Consider the following 21329-nt stretch of genomic DNA (forward strand, 5'->3'; position numbering starts at 1 on the left):
GAAAATATGTTTATTTGGCAAAAATATTGTTTTTCACTTAAATTCACTGTTAAAGCTGCCACCCACATGCCTCTTGGCAGTTTGAACATTTAATTTAAGCGAAAAGCAATGTTTATTTTTCAAATAAACATTTTTTTCTGTTTTCTGGCAGCAGTAAAAGGTATTTTGAGTTAAATAAACTACATACATTCTTCTTTTTGTGCCAATTAATTTAATTCAAAAATTTTTTTGACAGCCTGTATAAATAATTAAGCTAATATTTATATTACTAAATAGAGAATTGAATAACCTTTCAAATGAGCTATCACATGACCCCTATTCTCATTTAAAAAAATCATTGATTACGTCATCACACCCAGATGGATGACGTCACTAATAGTATGATATATATGAAAAAAAAATCATAATTTAAAAATAAAAATCGGTTTGTTTCGGGATTTATTTCCAAAATGGCCCATTTAGGAAAAAATGAATTTGTTCCAACCTTTACGTGCTCATTGTATATCAAATCAAAGCTAATATTAAAAGATAAAATATCAGTTAAAATAGAAGTAAACAATGCTTGCTTGACGTCTCGACCCTACATTAGCCGAGCGTTCTGCCGATTGGCCAAACCTTCACCTCACAACCATTACCAAAAGTTGTATATGAACTGCGATAAAAATTGATTATCAACGCCTCTATCGACCGGTTTAGAAATCTAATTTATTCACGTTTCAACACCGTTTGACTCGAGGGACCTTTATTTTGTTAAGTAAAGTACTGGCGTTCTATAAGCGTATATTCGTTGGTAATATCTAACAATAGTAACGATTTCAATTCTTTTCAACAATCTTCTAAAAAACTGAGGATTATTAACAGTCCCTTATACTAAACACCCAATACCAAGCTACATACAGCAGTGTTAAGCCTGAAATGTTACTAAAAGCAAGAAAGCAAGTTAGTATGTTTTGGTGAAAAAAGTGTGATGAAACCTACATGCTGGTGGCAAAGAAGAACATCGAAATTAATTATTTCGAGATATCTGCAGAAACTATACAAACGCTTTCGTAGGAGCTATGAGATTTAACCTTATATGATGTGTTACTGTAGACTTCGTCGAATAATTCAGGGAACCTGCTCTGCATTCTTTCGGCTAAAACCAGCATTTCTTCCTCACCTTCGTGGGTTAGTTTATTCTTGTCGTCTACGTCTAATGTGAGTTTCCATTTGCGAAGAAGATCGAGGTCCCTATTTTTTACATGATCTGAAATATTATAGAGTTTTTAATTTAAAAAATTTATGATTTGACTTAAAAATCATGAATTACGGAAGTAAATGAAAGAATTGGATACATTACATTCGTAACAGATACGTTATTTTGAAACATTGTGAAAAATGGCATATCTAGAGGCAGTACTATCATTGAGTCTGAGTCCTCTAAGAATTATACGATTTATGGCATGTAAACACATTTAACTTTATTGATCTGAATGTGCTACTAAGGCAAGGAAAAATTTTTGTTAAAAATACAAAATAAACAGTACTGAAATGCTTATGCCTCAAAGGACCCCGCAACACTCCTTATGGAAAAGTGGTCCCGGTCAAATTTAACGAAAGTTTGGTCAATGATACTTCTCGATGTGTAGATTAAAAAAGTCGATGGGACCTGGGTCTGAATAACTACTATTCTCGAGCTACAACCTGCTGAAGTTATTGAATTCGAGTGCTCGGTTTACGTTAAGTGCACTATCGTATTTTAGTCTTCAGGAAACCTCCGAAAAGTCCTCAGAAAACTAAAGAAGTGCGATATAAAATGTGCTACTAGAGCGATGTAAGAATTATCATGTTTTCATGAACGCTTCACAGTTATGCAATACCAGCAAAGCTGCAGCTCGGCCTTATCTTTAGAATACTACTTAACAGTGGCGGATCTAGGGGGGAATGGGGTAATTCCACCCGTAACATACTCCAGAATTAAATAAAAAAAAGTTCTTCATTTAACGAGAATGAACGAGATGGACCCGTCAAAACACATGTATAACCGCAAAGACCGGATGGTGTGAGGAAAATACGTAGGCTCAAAGTACGATTTAAGGACCAGATGGAAGACGAGTTACGTGTGTTAAGAGTGCGAAATGGGAAAACCAAGTCAAGGATATGAAGGAATGGAAGCTGATTCTTGAACAGGCCGAGGTCCACCAGGGGTTCTAGAGTCAGTGATGATGAACTTTTTAATACAAAATATTGTACAATGTAAGGTGCTACAGCTGAAGAAGCTCAACAATTATTACAGAGGTTATTAATTCTTAATGTTGTACAGCTAGAGTTGAGACTGATAATCTGATTAGAAGAAATGGTCAATGGAGAAGGCTTCATAATCATGATTTTGCAATTTTTCCTGTTTTCGACTTAGAATACCTAAAAGACCTTACGATTGAGGTATATCAAATTAAACTGGCACCGTTACATACAAGATAAAATAATTAGAGACAATGACGAAGAGTTTCAAATTGATGAGAATATATGCATAAACCGGGATTCATAAGAGTTAGAATATTTTCTAGGTTTCGGAAAGCTACAAAACATCAAATATTCATTTCCTACACGGATGATGAAGATGAGCCTGCAGAAGAACCGATTAGCGGGTACTATTTATCGTACCTGTCAATCTGGTGAGAGAACTGTGGAGACTTGTGCTCATATAACCAGTGTGTTACTGTTTTTACGCTTTGCAAGACATCAACCTAATGTTAAGTATTCTGATAGGTCGTTAGTTAACACGACATATGATGCGTCTAACCGAAATTAGCAAAATATTAACGTACAGATAGTCGAAGTTGACTTAAACCCGATTTTTCCATAGACAATTGTAATTAATATTTAGCAATTAACTAATATAAATAGAAAATAAGCCACAATTTAACTAAAAAATGATTTTATTAACGTTTCGACGTTCACATCGAACGTCGTTGTCAAAATAAACTAATCTTTATAGTTAAATTGTGGCTCATTTCCCATTTATAATAGTTAATTACAAAATTGCCCAAAAGAAATAGCTTCAGAACAACATTAATATTTAGCGTTTACTGACTACCAGGTACTTTGTTTTTCTGTATTCAGATCAAATACATGTTCTCTACTTGACTTATATCTGATATGCGGGACAAGTTTCATGTCAGCTAATGTATTTTTTATGTTCCGACAACTTTTTCTTTAGTTCTGGACCGTGTTACGGGAGAATTCCTCCATTCCCCCTCCTAGATACGCCACTGTTCAGTAGTATTCCAAAGATAGGGCGGAACTGCAGCTTTTCTGGTATTGCATAACTGTAAAGCATTCATGAAAACATGATAATTCTTACATCGCTCTAGTAGCACATTTTATATCGCACTTCTTTAGTTTTTTGAGGAATTTTCGGAGGTTTCCTAAATACTAAAATACGATGCATCTATTTTTGACCATGAATTCATATACAAGACGCAAGTATGCATGAAGAAAATGAGTCTATATTCTTTCAGTAATAAATATTTTCGTTCACTTGACCGTGAATTAGTGCACTTAACGTAAACCGAGCACTCGAATCCAATAACTTCAGAAGGCAGTAGCTCGAGAATAGTAGTTATTCAGACCCAGGTTCCATGGACTTTTTTAATCTACACATCGAGAAGTATCATTGACCAAACTTTCGTTAAATTTGACCATGACCACTTTTCCATAAGGAATATTGAGGGGTCCTTGTATGTCATAATGTTGTTCTGAAGCTATTTCCTTGTGGAATTTTTATGATTAATTATTTATATGGGAAATAAGCCACAATTAAAATGAAAAAAATAATTTTATTAACGTTTCGACGCCCAAATCGGGTGCCGTTGTCAAAATACAAAATATTACTAAAATAAACAAAAGAGTTGTTGTTAAGCAAAAAAATTCTTCTAATAATTTATTTAATCTCACTCATTTATATTGGCAATTCAGACATATATTATACATTTAAAAATAGAAGACTTTAAAATGTATGTCATGCGCCGAAACGCACTGAGTGGTTTCTGAATGTCGTTATAACGTACGTGAATGTCGTGTAATGTTTAAAACAGACGAACCACTCTGCAGCGCTACTCTGTGCATCCACAAAGTGGTTGAAACAGCCGATTTTGTAGCCCCTATTTTCGGTAATACGGAAAAAGTCGCGAAAACGGTTCACGCTTAAAATCAACAATGGTTTCAGCAGGACGAGGCAACCTGTCACACCTTATTTCGCGTGGCAGTGATTTTCCATTTCCACATCCATCGCACTCACTAGACCTAACGCCACCTAATGCGTACATATGGGAAATGCTGAAGGTGGGAAATTGCGGACTAGAATTAAAGATTTTTTTCATGCCAGAGGGCATTTTTAACATCTGTTTTATCGGGATCGTACTTCAGTACTGTTTATTTTGCCGCATACTGTAGTAAAAAAAAATTAAAGGCACTCGTGGGAGTGCCGACAGAAGTGAAAACTTCTTATAGTACCTATATAAATTACGAGCTCAATGCTTTTACCCCATCCTAAAAGAAGTGCTATACTTATATCATATACGATACACGCGATGCGTATGCCCTATGCTATTTATGTATACATACACATAATTTATATATGTACAAAATTTATTTCAGCGAAGTGATGACGGTTGCAAATTCAATACTTTTTCCCCATCCAAGAAGTGCACAACGCCCCTAAAGAAATTTTCAACTCAAAAATGAATTTCGTCGAAGCGATAACGGTCGCTAATTTAACACTTTTTCCCCATCCAAAAAGTGCACAATGTCCCTCAAGAAGTTTTCACTTCCAATATTTATTTCCTCGATGCGATGATGGTCGCTAATTTGATACTTTTTTACATCGAAAAAGTGCACAATGTCCCAAAAGAAGTTTCACTTGAAATATTTATTTCGTTGAAGCGATTACTTTTCCCCATCCAAAAAGTGCACAACGTCCCTAAAAAAGTTTTCACTTAAAAAATTTATTTCGTCGAAGCGATGACGGTCGCTAATTTAATAATTTTTCCTTATCCAAAAAGTGCACAATGTCCCTCAAGAAGTTTTAACTTCAAAAATTTATTTCGTCGAAGCGATGAAGGTTCGCTAATATAATATTTTCTCCATCCAAAAAGTGCACAACGTCCCTCAAGAAGTTTCCACTTCAAAAATTGATTTCATCTAAGCGATGACCGTCGCTAAATACTTTTTTCCATCGAAAACGTACACAACGTCCCTAAAGAAGTTTCAATTCAAATATTTATTTCGTCGAAGCGATGACGGTCCCTAATTCAATACTTTTCCCCCATCCAAAAAGTGCACACCGTCCCTAAATAAGTTTTCACTTCAAAAATTTATTTCGTCGAAGCGATGACGGTCGCTAATTTAATAATTTTTCCCCATCCAAAAAGTGCACAACGTCCCCCAAGAAGTTTTCACTTCAAAAATATATTTCATCGAAGCGGTGACGGTCGCTAATTTAATACTTTTTTCCATCCAAAAAGAGCACAACGTCCCTAAAGAAGTTTTCACTTCAAATGTTTATTTCGTCGAAGCGATGACGGTCGCTTATTTATTATTAATAATTTTTCCCCATCCAAAAAGTGCTCAACGTTCCTAAAAAAGTTTTCACTTCAAAAATTTATTTCGCCGAAGCGATGACGGTCGCTAATTCAATACTTCTTCACCATCTAAAAAGTTCACAACTTCCCCAAAAGAAGTTTTCACTTTAAAAATTTATTTTGCCGAAGCGATGACGGTCGCCAATTTAATACTTTTTCCCCGTCCAAAAAGTGCACAATGACCCTCAAGAAGTTTTCACTTCAAAAATTTATTTCTTCGAAGCGATGACGGTCGCCAATTTAATACTTTTTCCCATACAAAAAGTGCACAACGTCCATAAAGAAGTTTTCACTTCAATACATATACGTACAAAATTTATTTCGCCGAAGAGATGACGGTCGCGAAATAAATCTTTTTTCCTCATCCCTAAAATTTTTTAAATACTTCTATACAATTTGTATAGATACACATAATATATAGTGTGTCCACGGTTGGGGTGCCCAAGAGGAAAAACTTTTTTATTTTCAATTTTAGCGAAAAATGTCATTCTTCATAAAAAGTTTTGCTTGTTTTAAAACGCCATAAAACGAAATAAAATTGAAGTTTTTCAAAACCTGCTTAATTTTGTAGCCAATTTTATGTAAATCCCTATACATTTTTGCACTAAGTTCGAAATAATAACAATAATCTAGTGATGCCAAGCTTCAATGTAGGTTAGTAAGTTGTCAACTCCGATAAATAATTTGCAAATTGTCATTTTTTTGACAATTTTAAGCGTTCAACAAAGAATTTATCTTGTGAACTATCATGCTTGATCAATATTTTGCTTAACATTGTCGAAAAAAAAAATGACAATTCGCAAATTATTTATCGGAGTTGACAGTTACTAGCTTAGCAACACTAGAATAATAATAATAATAGAGTTTATTTGTAGCAACTAACAACATAATAAATAAACCCAGTTTCTCACTGAAGTTGTTAGTCATATAGACTACAACTTGTGCGTGAGGGTTAAATTTTGATTAAGCATATTAAATAACATTAATTTATCTTATAGGTTAACAAAAAGGAATAAAATATAGTCTTTTTCGATCATCTGACTTCAAATTTGGGCTCCTCTTCTCACATAATTCAGTTACTGTTAAATTTTGTTTATGGGACCTCCGAAAATCTCTCATAATATTCAAGAAAGGATTGCAAACAATTTCTGATGGGATTCTTCTGACGAACTTCGTTTTCTATGAGAATTATAATGAATTTTTGAAGGGGTTTTATCCATTTTTACCATAATTTTCACAATTTAAACATTTATAAGTGACATTTCTAATAAATCATTTTTAATATTGTTATGATTTCGAACTTAAAGCAAAATTTTATAGAGCTTTACGTAAAATTGGCTACAATATTAAGCAGGTTTTGAAAAACTTGAATTTTATTACGTTTTATGGGGTTTTAGAACAAGCAAAACTTTTTATCAAGAAAGACATTTTTCGCTAAAAATGGAAAATAAAAAAGTTTTTCCTCTTGGGCACCCCATCCGTGGACACACTGTAGATAAGTACAAAATTTATTTCGTCGAAGAGATGACGGTCGCTATGACGGTCGCGAAATAAACCTTTTTCCCCATCCTAAAATAGGTTTTACATTTATTTTAAATGTAAATACTTCTATACAATTTATATATACATATAAATAATATATAGCGTAAGCGATGACGGTCGGAATGACGGTCGCGGTGACGGTCGCGATGACGGTCGCGAATTCAATGCTTTTCCCCTATCCAAAAATCGCACAACGTCCCTAAAGAAGTTTTCACTTCAAAAATTAAATTCATCTATTTCTAAATTCATTTGACTCAGTGTGCTATTAGTTTGATAAAAGTGTAAAGTGATGGACCCACGCTTAATCCATTGCAAAAAATCGGTTATTAGATATTTTCTAACAGTTTCTCACAGTTAAATTGAAAAAATAATTTTATTAACGTTTCGACGCCCAAATCGGGTGCCGTTGTCAAAATACAAAATACTACTAAATTAAACAAAAATGTTGTTGCTAAGTAAAAAAATTCTTCTAATAATTTATTTAATCTGACTCATTTATATTGGCAATTCAGACGTATATTATACATTTTAAAGTAGAAGACTTTAAAATGATATCGCCAATATTTATGAGTTGCGTTCCTGGGACGACTTTACTAAAAAATAGTTCATTCGATTACATGAAATTAATCCCAACTCAAGAATATCCGTCACAAAAAAAATCATAGCATGTGATCTGTCTTTAAAAAGACAACCAAATGCAACGATGACAGTAAAATTCTCGCGTTAGAATTCCATAGTAAATCACGAGGGAAAACCAGGAAAAAACCTCGTGATACTATCCCGACATCGTAAGTATTTGGTCTTCCATTTAATTTACTCTCAAAAAGTAATACCAAATTCTGACTTTAATACGTTTAAATTATAAATAATATGTATTAATAATACATAGATATACAATAAGTAATACTAAAATATAAAATATGTACTAACTCGATATGTTATTGACTTACTAATCGTGGTATTTTCTTTCTATTGACTTCCTCTTTCAGTATGGGTAACCACATCCTAATGCATTCTACCGAGGAATTTGCGACACAAATGGTTTCATTTAGCATAATTAGAGCCGCTTCTTTGATTTTTCTCTCTTTACCATCTGATTCTTTCAGGACTATACTTGAATCTCTCCACTGAACTCTATGTTCATTATCCCATGCGTGTTGACATATTTGAGATCTATCAAATTCTCTATTTTTAATATAAGACTGATGTTCACTTATTCTAACGTTTCTTGATGTTTCACCTAAATAAAATTGTTCGCATTCACAAGGTATTTTATAAATGCAATTTTTTGTTCTTTCTTGTTCATTGTTAGGTTTAGTTTTAGATAGAATAGATCTCAATGTGTTTGTTGTTTTGAATGTTGTTGAAATGTTGAAATAGTTAATCATAAAAATGCCACAAGGAAATAGCTTCAATTTTCTAACGTAGTTACTACTCTTGTCCGTCCCGTTCCTGGGTCACTTTAAATTCATATGAGACTATGTTTATGCTCCATTGCTCATTTACTTGTGCCAATATGTATAATAAAATGGTAGTTAATTCATGAATGAATCACTTCTTTCTGTCAGTTTAGCTCCAAATCATTCTTTTGTGAGGATATGTCGAGAACCAAATTTGTAGTCAGCTTCATGAAAAGAGATCAAGATTTTGAAGAACATATACGAATATTAATTATATCTCGTCTACTTGCCACTGTATTATATGTATTTCAGACTTCTGGCTTCATCAGATACATCTTGATCTTGCTTACATACGAGATCAGAAACATATCTATTCATATATCGGTATATACAACTTTTAATTCAATAATAGATAAGCGCAATATGAATCAAATAGAAGCAAATCTAATACCTAATACTATAACATTCTTTGTTCCTTTTCTTTAAAAAGGACTACATGGCGCCTGATATTTTTCATCCAATATCCAAGAATATATTTAAACAATATATATTACACATTCATATTTGAAAATTTAATAATTTCGCAATTGCGAAATCATATTTAAATGTAATCACACTAATCACCCACATGTAAATTGTTATTCAAAACGTAAATCATCAGGTGATTAATATAATTATGTAATTTTTAATCATCCTTTATGTGTAACAAAAGCTTACAACATTTTCCAAAGTCAAGGCTGTCTAGATTTTAACAAAAATATTGCATAATATTCTGAAATTTTCATGTGTAGTGAAATTTATTGAGCTGCAATCCTTAGCCCCCAGTTTTATAAGAAGAGAATTTTTTTTCGAATGCGATGTTTTAAAGTGTCATATAAATGCTCAATCGGATTTAAATCTGATATGAGCAATATAGTGGCCAATATCATTTTTAAATTGAACCTCATCAAGCTAAGTATTCACTATTCTAATAGTGCCTTATCGAGCATTGGCACGAATCTGTCATATCCAATATGGCTGGCAAATGGTAAGACATGATCTTCTAAAACGTTTTTAATGTACATGCCAGCTGTCATTCTACCAATCGAGATCTGCTCCACAAGTTCGGTATGTCCTTTCCAAGAAATACCACTTCAAAGCACTATGCCGCCCCACCAAAATTAACGCTATGTATGAGGTTAAGAACCAGGGCGAGAACTGCGGAAATCCTAACCGATCTAGTAGCAGCAGCAGAACAAATGGGTTTACATATAAATCAAAATCAAAATAAAACCAAATTCATGGCGACTAACACAAACACAAGAGCTGGAAATGTTGACGCAGATCTAATCATCAATGACCAAAACTTCGAAGCGGTCAAAGAGTTCATATATCTAGGGACATCGGTTAACCCCAATAATAACACATCTGAGGAAATAAAAAGGCGAATAATAATTGCAAACAGGTGTTATCATGGTCTATCGAAGTACTTATCTAACAAACGTCTCTCTAAAAAAACTCGTATAAAAGGCTGTATAGAACATTGATAGTCCCCGTTCTCACATATGGATCAGAGGCATGGACGCTAACTAAAACAGATGAATTCACTCTATCGATTTTTGAAAGAAAGGTGCTACGCAAGATATTCCTAAGCAGCTTGATTCCAGTACAATTTTTTAATGACACGAATATCCTTGTCATCTATTCCGATATTTTTCAGTATTTGCATTAATTTTACATGCTGTACTTTATCGAATGCCTTTTCGAAGTCCACGAAACATAGAGCCCATATCAGATTTAAATCCAATCGAGCATTGATATGATACTTTAAGGGGCTATCCTAGTGTAAAAGTGAGAAATTCATATACTTTTTTTGAGAATTTTTAAAATAAAAGTCCTGTAGCAATCGTTATGAAAATTAGCATGAGTATTTATTATAAAAAGAAGTACAGTGGAACCTCGATAAGTCAGCCCCCGATAACCCGGAAGTCCGGCTAACCCGGGCCGATTTTCATCAGACAAACATTTTAACAATAAAAATGTATGTATTATATTAAAACATTTTATCTGTAGCCGCTTCTGGAATGCTTTAAAATATCGAGTTTCATTGATAAAACTTCCCTTCGACCATAATATAATATTTGAGAGATAATGGGTATTTGTGTAATTTAAACTATACGATAGTAAAAATGACTCATGCACACGACGGCGGCGGCAGAGCGACGACGTTCATTATCTCTGGCTATCGCAAACAACAGGCACCTGTTATTCCTTTATTTATTTTCAACTGTCTTTTAAAAAATTGTTTTTTAAACAATGGTCTTTTAAACAATGAAAGAGTCACTGTCCTAAAATTACATAACATCGTTCCGATGGAAGACCAGACGAAATTGACACAACCGAAACTGACTTGAGTTTTTTTACCTAGAAATGAACAATACTCTATATTGTCTATACTAAACTCTATACAACTATAGGTAAGTTAGATGTGTACTGTGCATATATATTTCATGTTATTTTAATTATAATGGACTTTATCTATAAGTATACCGTATTTTATTAATTTTTACCATTCTCTCCGGCTAACCCGGATTTTCGATAAACCGGATCGGCCGCGGTCCCGATTAATCCGAATTATCGAGGTTCCACTGTATATGTAAAACAACTTTCATAAAAAAATATTGAAAATTAAACGATTTATGCGCCATCTACTGGCACTGTGAAAATAAAAACATGCAGTGATTGGGACTAATAGAGACCCTGAAACATAAAATTTCAAAGTGATTATTGAAATATGTTATTTCCTATACCGTCAACTAAGACTTTTAAAAAATATTAAAATTTGGAAAAATGACGAAGTGTTAACAAACATTTTTAAAATTAGCTAAAACATTTTCAGTTTCAAAAACCGCCTAATTGACATTTTAAATCCGATCAAAAAACTCCTAGTTGATGGTATACGCATGAGCTCGTAGGTAGAGGGGATAATTTAAAATTCGCGAGCGCCAGTAGTGACAAGTCACTAAACTTTTACTGGAAATTTGACGTTCTGCATTAAGAGTTGCATATAATATTTACTAAATGTCTCACAAAAGTTGTTGTATTAAAGAGTTGGCCGGAAATTTTACGTTTACGCTCTTAATTAATTATCTAAGTGCAATAAATGCATGTGTTAATATTTAAGAAGTAGGTATTATACTATAAGCTCCCAACATAAACTTCAAAACGATAAGGAAAATCTTAAAAATAATCATAATGAATAATAAATTCTGTACTTACTGATATTAATTATCGATTACAATCAAATTACTTCTTTACGTTGTAAATATTACACGATAAGAATTAAGTAATACGTTTGAAACAATTATCATTTACTATCCGTTGCAAGATAATTCGGATTTATATTTATATCTATTTAATATACTATTATCACATTTTAGTATAAATAATATAATTATTCATTTAAAGCGTACTAAGTATGCGGAAGTACGCTTTAAATGAATAATTATATTATTTATACTAAAATGTGATAATAGAATATTAAATAGATATACATATAAATCCGAATTATCTTGCAACGGATAGTACTTTTCTCCTTTCCTCTTTAAATTTCCGGCTGAAACAGGAACACTAGTAATCCGTTAGATGGCGATACCAGCCATACCAGCGAAACTCACAGAGAATGTGCAACACTTTTTTCTTTCCAGCGAAAGTTATACTAGTATACCGTTAAGTAGGTGGCGATACCGGCGAAGCTCATAGCGCATAGAGAATAATTTAGATTTCAATAATAACTTTGAAATTTTATGTTTCAGGATCTCTATTAGTCCCAATCACTGCAGCAGTGGAGCTATGTTTTTATTTTCACGCTGCCAGTAGATGGCGCACAAATCGTTTAATTTTAAATATTTTGTTATGAAAATTGTTTTACATATTATACTCCTTTTTATTATAAATGTTCGTGCAAATTTTCAATACAATTGGTACAGCACTTTTTATTTTAGAAATTCCCAAAAAAGTATGTGAATTTCGTACTTTGACACTAGGATAGCCCCTTAGGCCATTCGGAAAATTAATCCTAAACCTGTGATACAGGAAGGGCTAAGGATTGCAACACAAACAATTTCACTTCACATGATAATTTCAAATTATGCAATATTTTTGTCCGGAGTATACAGGGTGTAACAAAAATACAGGTCATAAATTAAATCACATATTCTGGGACCAAAAATAGTTCGAATGAACCTAACTTACCTTAGTACTAATATGAACATAAAAAAGTTACAGCCCTTTGAAGTTACAAAATAAAAATTGATTTTTTCGAATATATTGAAAACTATTAGCTATTTTTTATTAAAAATGCACATGGGGCATTCTTATGGCAGGAACATCTTAAAACAAAATTATAGTGAAATTTGTGCACCCCATAAATATTTTATGGGGGTTTTGTTCCCTTAAACCCCTGCAAACTTTTGTGTACGTTCCAATGAAATTATTATTGTGGTACCATTAGTTAAATTCAATATTTTTAAAACTTTTTTGGCTCTTAGTATTTTTTCGATAAGACAGTTTTTATCGAGTTGCGGCTTCTTTTTTAATATGTTTACATAAAAATTTTATGGGGGTTTTGTTCCTTTAAACCCCCAAATGTTTGTGTTCGTTCCAATTAAACTATTACTGCGATACCATTAGTTAAACACAGTGTTTTTAAAACTTTTTTGCCTCTTTGTATTTTTCTGATAGGGCACCTTTTATCGAGATGTGGCTTCTTTTTTAATATGGTTCAAAATATACCTAAAAATATAAATCATAAATAAATTTTCATATTATTACAAAGTCTCCATAACTGTACTTAAAACCATATACAAATATGTGGTGGATTTGACAAATATTCAAAATATCTCGATAAAAACTCGACTTTTCGAAAAAGTACTAAGAGGCAAAAAAGTTTTTAAAACATTGTGTTTAACCAATGGTACTACAATAATAATTAAATTGGAACGTACACAAAAGTTTGGGGGGGGGGGTTTAAAGGAACAAAACCCCCATAAAATTTTTATGGGATGTCTAAATTTCACTATACTCTTTTCTTAAGATATTACTACTGCCATATGTCCATTTTCAATAAAATATCTCAAATAGTTTTCGATATATTGGAAAAAATCGATTTTTATTTTGTAACTTCAAAGGGCTGTAACTTTTTTTATGTGCACATTTGTACTAAGGTAAGTTAGGTTCAATCGAACTATTTTTGGTCCCAGAATATGTGATTAAATTTATGACCTGTATTTTTGTTACACTCTGTATAATGATAAATTAAATAGCATAGAATTAGGGTAACCCCATAATTTGCAGTTATTGTAAAATTTCTTTTTGTATTTGTTTCGGGTGCGATATAGTTTATTAACTGAATTTATGAAAAAAAGTTATTGTTTCGACAAGTGTTTGACATAACCTCTCACACAAATACTTATGAAATCACTTCGAAATGACCCCCAACTGATTGTACAGTTATTAAACATCTTGTCGAGGATCAAATTATGTGATTTGTTTGGCCTTCTCATAGTACAGATCTAGCAGAATTGATCCCATTAAATATATTTGGGATCCGATGAGAGACGTTCATGGAGACTAGTGCTGGTCACCAGAAGTTTAAGAGAGCATTGCGACATAATGTGATCCAAAGTATGCCTTCTTTTCTTTTTCTTCTCGTAGCAGTTCTTCCTGTTAAGGCTTCCTCCCAGATTAATTTGGCAAGGCGGTTATTACTGAGTCTGTGAACATGGCATTGAGATTTAATTTCTTGGGCGGCGTTGTTACCATTATAATATGTATATCTGTCTGACCTCAGCATTTGTTCTCATTCGGTATTGATTAGTTAGGAGGAGTTAGTTATTTCGGTTAGGAGCATTTTTATCTCAAAATTTGCGCTGTTCTTATTACTTTCTTCAGGATTATATTAAAAAGGAGAGGTGACAGCGCGTCTCCTTGTTTCAAGCCACTATTTATTTGAAACGGTTCTGAGAGTTTTTTACCTATCCATACTCTGGATAGAACCTTAGGCATTTACATATATCTTAACTAGCTGGATACCTACCTAAGTCATCTTGGAACTCAAAAGTTCTGCCATTGCATTCCACTTTGCAAGCCAAAGCATGCCTTGTAGTTTGAAAGTTGTTATCACTGCTAGAAGAGTGCAAATAGAGTCACTAACATTTCTTTTGTTCGACAAAAAGCATATGTATCAAAATAAAATTGTTCATTTTCATTGCTTAGCATAATTAAAGTAAAGTGGAACCCCGATAAGTCGGCCCCCGATAACCCGGACCAATTTTTATCAGACAAACATTTCAACAATAAAAATGTATGTAATATAATATTTGAGAGATAATGGGTATTTGTGTAATTTGAACTACATATACGATAGTAAAAATGACCCATGACACACGACGATCATTGTCGTGTTATCGAAAACAACAGGTACAAATCCCATATTGTATCCGCAATGTACAATTAAAGAAAATATTCTACTAGAAACCATGAAAATGATGTGTTTAGTTCAAATAGTAGCTGTACCATCATTCAACAATCAAATACAGCATGGAATTTGACAAATAAGTCGTCCCAGGAACGCAACTCATAAATATTGGTCTTCTACTTTAAAATGTATAATATACGTCTGAATTGCCAATATAAATGAGTCAGATTAAATAAATTATTAGAAGATTTTTGAAGATATTCTTCTTTAGCGGCGAATCGATTGAGGGTAAAATTTGATTGATCCCCGCGCATGCGCACACCGACAGTATGGTATTAGTGGTTATACGGGCTCTGATTGGGTGTTCAAATTTTGAAATGATCTGTCAATAATTGTTCAATATGGAGGTTATCGGTAAACAAAAATATTGTATAATATTAGTTTTTATTGATGTGTGGACAGACATAAAATCAAATTTATAATTATAGTGACTTTTTAAATAGTTTTGAAAAGCCGCAGGTACGTAATTCGAAATGTTTCAGTTGGAAATACCTAATAGTTTCAATACCTATCTATTTGGAAAATGTAAACAAAATAATGTAGTTACCTATTAGTAGGCAATGCTTTAATTTACATAATCTGATTACGAACAAACTTTCTACAAATCTTCATCTCATATATCGTTTTCTTACTCTATATTTTGTTGTATTTTATTTCGACAAAAATCAAACTAATAATTTTATTAAATTCATATAAATTTATGGTGTAAACGTTTAGTTTGTGTATATTCCTACATGACGTACACGCGACTGTGGTGCAGTTTGAAATGCCGTCAACTTTCGTACGGCGCGGTAGACGTGAAGTGGGTTCGAGCCCCAAGCAAGTTATTATTTTTTTTATTTTTTTTTATAGATTTTATGATTGTAAGTATATTATTATATAATTTTTGAAGATATTCTTCTTTTTTGAAAGTGGTAGATAAGAAAGTTAGTTTGATTTTTAAATAAAATAAGGACAAATAACATTTTAAGTATATTTACTTCGTTTAAATTACCTATTATATAATAGAAGAATATCTTCTTACGTGCGTACAAAGTACACACATTCTTTTTTTTACTTAGCAACAACATTTTTGTTTAATTTAGTATTTTGACAACGACACCTGATTTGGGCGTCGAAAAGTTAATAAAATTATTTTTTCAATTTAATTGTGGCTTATTTCCCATCTAAACAGTTAATCATTATTACAGTACAATTATTATTACTTACCATTTGGTAAAGATGTACTCTCCACTAGAAGTTTTCTAATCTCAGGCAAACGAGCCAGCATTTGTTCAATCACAGAATATTTTGGATTCCTAGTCCCATGTCTTACCATCATCCATATCTTTTTTGGTGTACAACCTATAAGTTAAATATTATAATGCTAAGTTTAGAATGAATGTATAGGCAATGTTTAGGAGATAAGGCAAAATAATTATTAGCAAGATAATGTATCTACTAGTATTCTGGCATTTAAACCATTGTTTTCTACTTATTTTTGGACTTCTACTCTGTTTACAAAATACATTAACTTTCTAGTTTTAACATTTTTTATTATGTACTTCCTTGTGTTTCTTAATTCTAATTAACACAGTTTGGTATGACACGTAATAATAGTATATACTATTTATGTCAATACATACCAATGATATGTATATGGTTTTAGGTCTTTTTAGGTCAATATTACAGCAGTGTAAGTATTAATTATTTTATTAAAAACCCAAATTACATTATCTGTGTATGCATACACTAATAAGTATGAAATGTATGCAATATGTAGATATGTATATATTTTTTATTAAAGTACATACAACAGAATTACTTATTTTTTTTTTGAACAATAATTGATTATCTTGACCTGATTTTTTGTTACATAAAATATTAGTCACTTTTTGCTCTAATTTATAATAAGAAAAATTGACATATGATTGACCCTCCAGAAAACTTCTTATAATTTTGCAAGCAGTTATGACTTGCTGATGGAACTTCCACAAAATAGGAAATATCTTCATCTTCTGTCTCATCTGTGACTTCACTATTGAGTTGGGTGGTTTCATTGCTTGGCTGAAGATCTTCAGCATCTTCGAAAACTGATAAGCTATCGTTAAAAGAAACAAATCTTGAAAAACCTTTGTCATTTTTTCAAGTTTTGGGTTTTCTTCATTTTCTACAGGTGATATAGTTTCTACCTCTTTGAAAAAGTTGCACTTTATAAACAGTTTACACAGCACAGTTTCGTCACAATTGTACATGAACGCTGGTTCATAATTTTTAATTAACGAAGGTAACATATTGGTTATACACGTATTTACAGCAGATACATTGGCATCTTTTACTACTCCAACAATATTTTTGAAGGAAACTTGCAAACGATTTATCTATCCTTAGAACCATCCATCTGTCGCTTTGAAGTTCCCATTGACCAAATTTTTGGATATGTCTTCAGCTTTTTCTTTTAAAACTGGGCTGCTGATAGGAACATTTCGGGTCCTTTTCTTAGTAAACCACTCAGCTAATGCCTGTTCAATGTCTGACTCTCTACCATTGCATTTTCTTTTTTGGGTTAATTATGAATTAGCTTGCCAATTATTAAAACTGTATTAATTTTTTAAAAGTTTGCTCACCTGAGCTTGTGAAGTTCCAAACTTTTTAGCAATTTCAATTTGATTGCATTTAGATTGTTTTGCTTATTCAATTCCATGAACTTTTTCTTTCAAAGTATAATCTTTTGTCTTTGAATTTAACAATGCCATGATTCACTTATTGTAAACACATAGTCTCTGGTTGAATTCTAAGTTAACCATTTCTAAAATTTATTAACAGGCAACGAAGTGGGTGACAATAGAAATTTTTAGACAAATGAAAAAGTACTTTATGAACTGTGGATGTTTCTGCGAAGAGTCGAATTTGTATTCACAACAAAGTAATAAAGTAATTATTAGCTGATAGGCCTAATGCTAATAGCTAATAAACCAGACATCACTTTAATTTTTAGAGATTGCACATAAAAATTTATTCATTTGCCTGAAAAATAGTTTATTCAGGGCCGGTTTCACCTACAATAAATAAATCAGTGAATAGTTATTCATCAAATAAAGTTTATTACTCGATTATACTTTTATTGTGTTTCAATACAATTTTGATAATTTTAAAGTTAAGGTACTAGTACACTTTGGAAGATCAAAAATAATCATTTTTTCAAGAATTTTTTTCTCAGAACCTTTATTAAAAATTAACATAAAACTTTTTACATATTAATATCTAACTCTTAGAGAGTACAAAACATATATCTTTTTTCATTTATGCACGTGCACTAATATTGTAGAGGGCGCAAAAGTTGAGGCATCGAAAAATGATGGAGGACAGTTAATCTCAAGGTTGGGATATCTGAAACAAAAAAATCGTACTGCATTTGAAAAGGAAGGTTTCTTACGTGACAATTTACCACAATTTGACCAAAAAATAAAAAATAAATATATTTTAACCATGAAAAACTGAAGAAAAACGGGCGATTTTTTCACAAAATTTTTTCAAATTTCCGTAAAATCTTTTTTTTGCGGAATTTTTGACTAACGGTGGTAAATTGTCACGTACGAGACCTGCCTTTTTCAATCCTGAGATTAACTGTCCGCCATCAGAACTACTTTTTTTCGAGGCCTTGACTTTGGTGCCCTCTACAATATTAGTGTACGTGCATTAATGAAAAAAGTTAGTCTAAGAGTTAGATATTATGTAAAAAGTTTTATGTTCATTTTTAATAAGGGTTCTGAGAAAAAAATCTTGAAAAAATGCTTATTTTTGGTCTTCTAAAGTGTACTAGTACCTTAAACTCAGGAATTTTCTTTGTTATAGATATTTAAAGCGAGATTAACTTGTCAATATATTTGAAGAGTAAATATTTATTTGATAAATAAATAAAATAATGAAGATATGCTAGGTTTTTGGGCCGAATAACTTTCTTCATCAAATAAACTAATATTTGTCGTAGGTGAAACCGGTATTATTTTATTAAAATAAATTCCTATAAACAAATAAATTTATTAAGGAGTAAATGGAAACGTTTTGGACCTCAAATTTACATTCCGTAAACAATGATATTCATATAATTGCTATTCTAATAAGTGAGTTCCACTGTATAGCCCAAAAGTATTGAGTTTTAAATCATTTCACCTATTTTGGTCTGGAGTTCTACTCTATGGAGAGTATGGGAAACATAAAGCACCTTACAGCATAACCAAATTTACTTTGTGTTTGAGATTTGGGTACCCACTGTTATTAACATTCGGTTTTACCCCATTTTCTCAATTTCATTTTGATACCATGCAGATTGTTACTTCCAGTTTGCATCCAAATCTCAAATACAAAGTGAATTTGATCATACTGTAGCATCCTGATCTTCAGTTCCAAATATTTCCAAAGAAAGCTAATCGTTGTCTCAATAGTTATGCAGCTATACATATATTCACCTTTGGAGAAACACTGACTTAGAGCAAATTTGTTATTTTTGGGAAAACGCATTTAAAGATTTGAAAGTTAGTTAAGGCCAAAAATGAGATGCAAATTACAAGAGTAAGTAGAAATTTATTGTCCACATTCTTCTGATCATTTTCTTTGATTATGTAAAGTAATGTTAAAATCAGTTAGGCCACTCTGGCTCTCATGGCCTCATATTCAAAGTTTTTTTATAGGTAATTTTTCTTAAATATCCCCTCTTAACAGTTTGACAGCTACCCACAATAAGATGTTATTCTCCATATGCCAGCGAAATATTAGATCTATAAGAAGAGTTGCGTTGCCGGCACATAAACAAAGTTTGTCAAAACACGAGAAGCATGTTTCTGGCAGTCAATAGGTTAAAGCTGCCTGAAAGGGGAGACAGTTAGCAAATATATCCCTGTTTCTCCAAAAATTAGCAAATATGTCATTGTTTCTCCAAAAATTTCATGTTTTTATTCATTTTATGATTGCATATTAATGTTGTATCACGCACAAGTGACAATCTGACTTTGTTGCATGTAGAGAGCAGGTAAAAAACGGAAATTCAACAACAACATACATATTATGTCATATAGCGAAATAGGAAAGAGTTATAAGTCTGACTTTGTTTCCCTATACAAATACGAGTATTAGGAATATCCTAGTGTTGATAACTCAATTTGTGAAAAATTTGCACTTGGGTCAGTGTTTCTCCAAAGATGGGATATGCAATATGCACTAGTTTGCATGCTAGCATGCTAGGTAAGTAATCTTGCAATTTGCTATTAAGAAACGGGTTTAGATGTTTCCATAAATTCCCAAGGAATATTGAGGCGAAAATTCTATCAACAAATGTTACTTACCTCTATATTCTATCCGGTCAAAACTCTTATTAGATACTATCCTATAAGGAGTCATCTGTGCTAGGTGATTCTCGAAGGGGTACCCATAGTTGGTGCACTCAATTGAAAAACTAACTAAAAAACAAATTAACAAGAGCACCGAGTGGTACATCACAGCTCTCATGTTTGCACTTTAAAACCAACTGTACATTTTCAATTTATGCATCACTTATACCTTTGTATGGCTATAAATTTCGATAAGATTAACGGGGACTGACCGAATTCTGCAAAAGAGGTGAGCTAACTGTAAACCCGCATCAGTCTTGTGTATTAATTATCAGTGATTGGCAATAAGAAGCAACGAGTTCAGAGGTACTTTTCACAATAACTTTAAATTTATATAACAACGATAGTGTCACAAAAATGTGTAGTAATAAATAAACAGCTAAACCTAAACAGCATAATGATGTATTGTATTCTTTGTTGTTGTTGTGTTTTGTGTTGTATTTTTTACCAATAGTTCTATTGAACTACGTTGAATTATAAAGTGACAGTAGTTCAAATCAACCAGAGGTTAGGTTTTAATTAGCACATACGAGGGATATTTCATAGTTTACAATTTTTCAAAAATGATTTTTCATAGAAACATAGGTAAAGGATGACTCATTTCGAGGTATTTTTTTCAAAAAGAAAAAACAATGAACAAAATTAATTTTAGTTGAAAACCCTTATTATCATACAAAAGAACCATTCTTTACAATTATTTACTAAATTGTAAAGATAATTGTAAAGTTCTTAAAGATAATTTCTTTCAAAAGTTTCTGGGGATTTCTCCAGTTTCTAACGAGATTTCTTCTCTGGATATCTAGATATTGCCAGATTAGTAGGATATACTTATCCAACAGCTACCGAAGACACGATGGAAACTTTGGCTGTTCAAACATTTATT

The 21329-nt window shown here is 32.1% G+C and overlaps 1 protein-coding gene across 1 annotated transcript in view; it reads right to left on the minus strand.

Moving 5' to 3' along the window:
• The window catches only part of LOC114333482 (multiple inositol polyphosphate phosphatase 1), a 46833-nt gene extending 25924 nt beyond the window's left edge, over positions 1–20909 (minus strand). Inside the window, exons 1-3 of the mRNA XM_050647391.1 lie at positions 20402–20909; positions 16290–16424; positions 1071–1246 (exon numbers count right to left, since the gene is read on the minus strand). Coding sequence (XP_050503348.1) covers positions 1071–1246; positions 16290–16424; positions 20402–20564 — 474 coding nt within the window. The 5' untranslated portion in view covers positions 20565–20909. The remainder of the gene's footprint in view (positions 1–1070; positions 1247–16289; positions 16425–20401) is intronic.
• Between the last annotated feature and the right edge of the window lie 420 nt (positions 20910–21329).

Source organism: Diabrotica virgifera, chromosome 1 (genome assembly GCF_917563875.1).
Source record: "Diabrotica virgifera virgifera chromosome 1, PGI_DIABVI_V3a".
NCBI lineage: Eukaryota > Metazoa > Arthropoda > Insecta > Coleoptera > Chrysomelidae > Diabrotica > Diabrotica virgifera.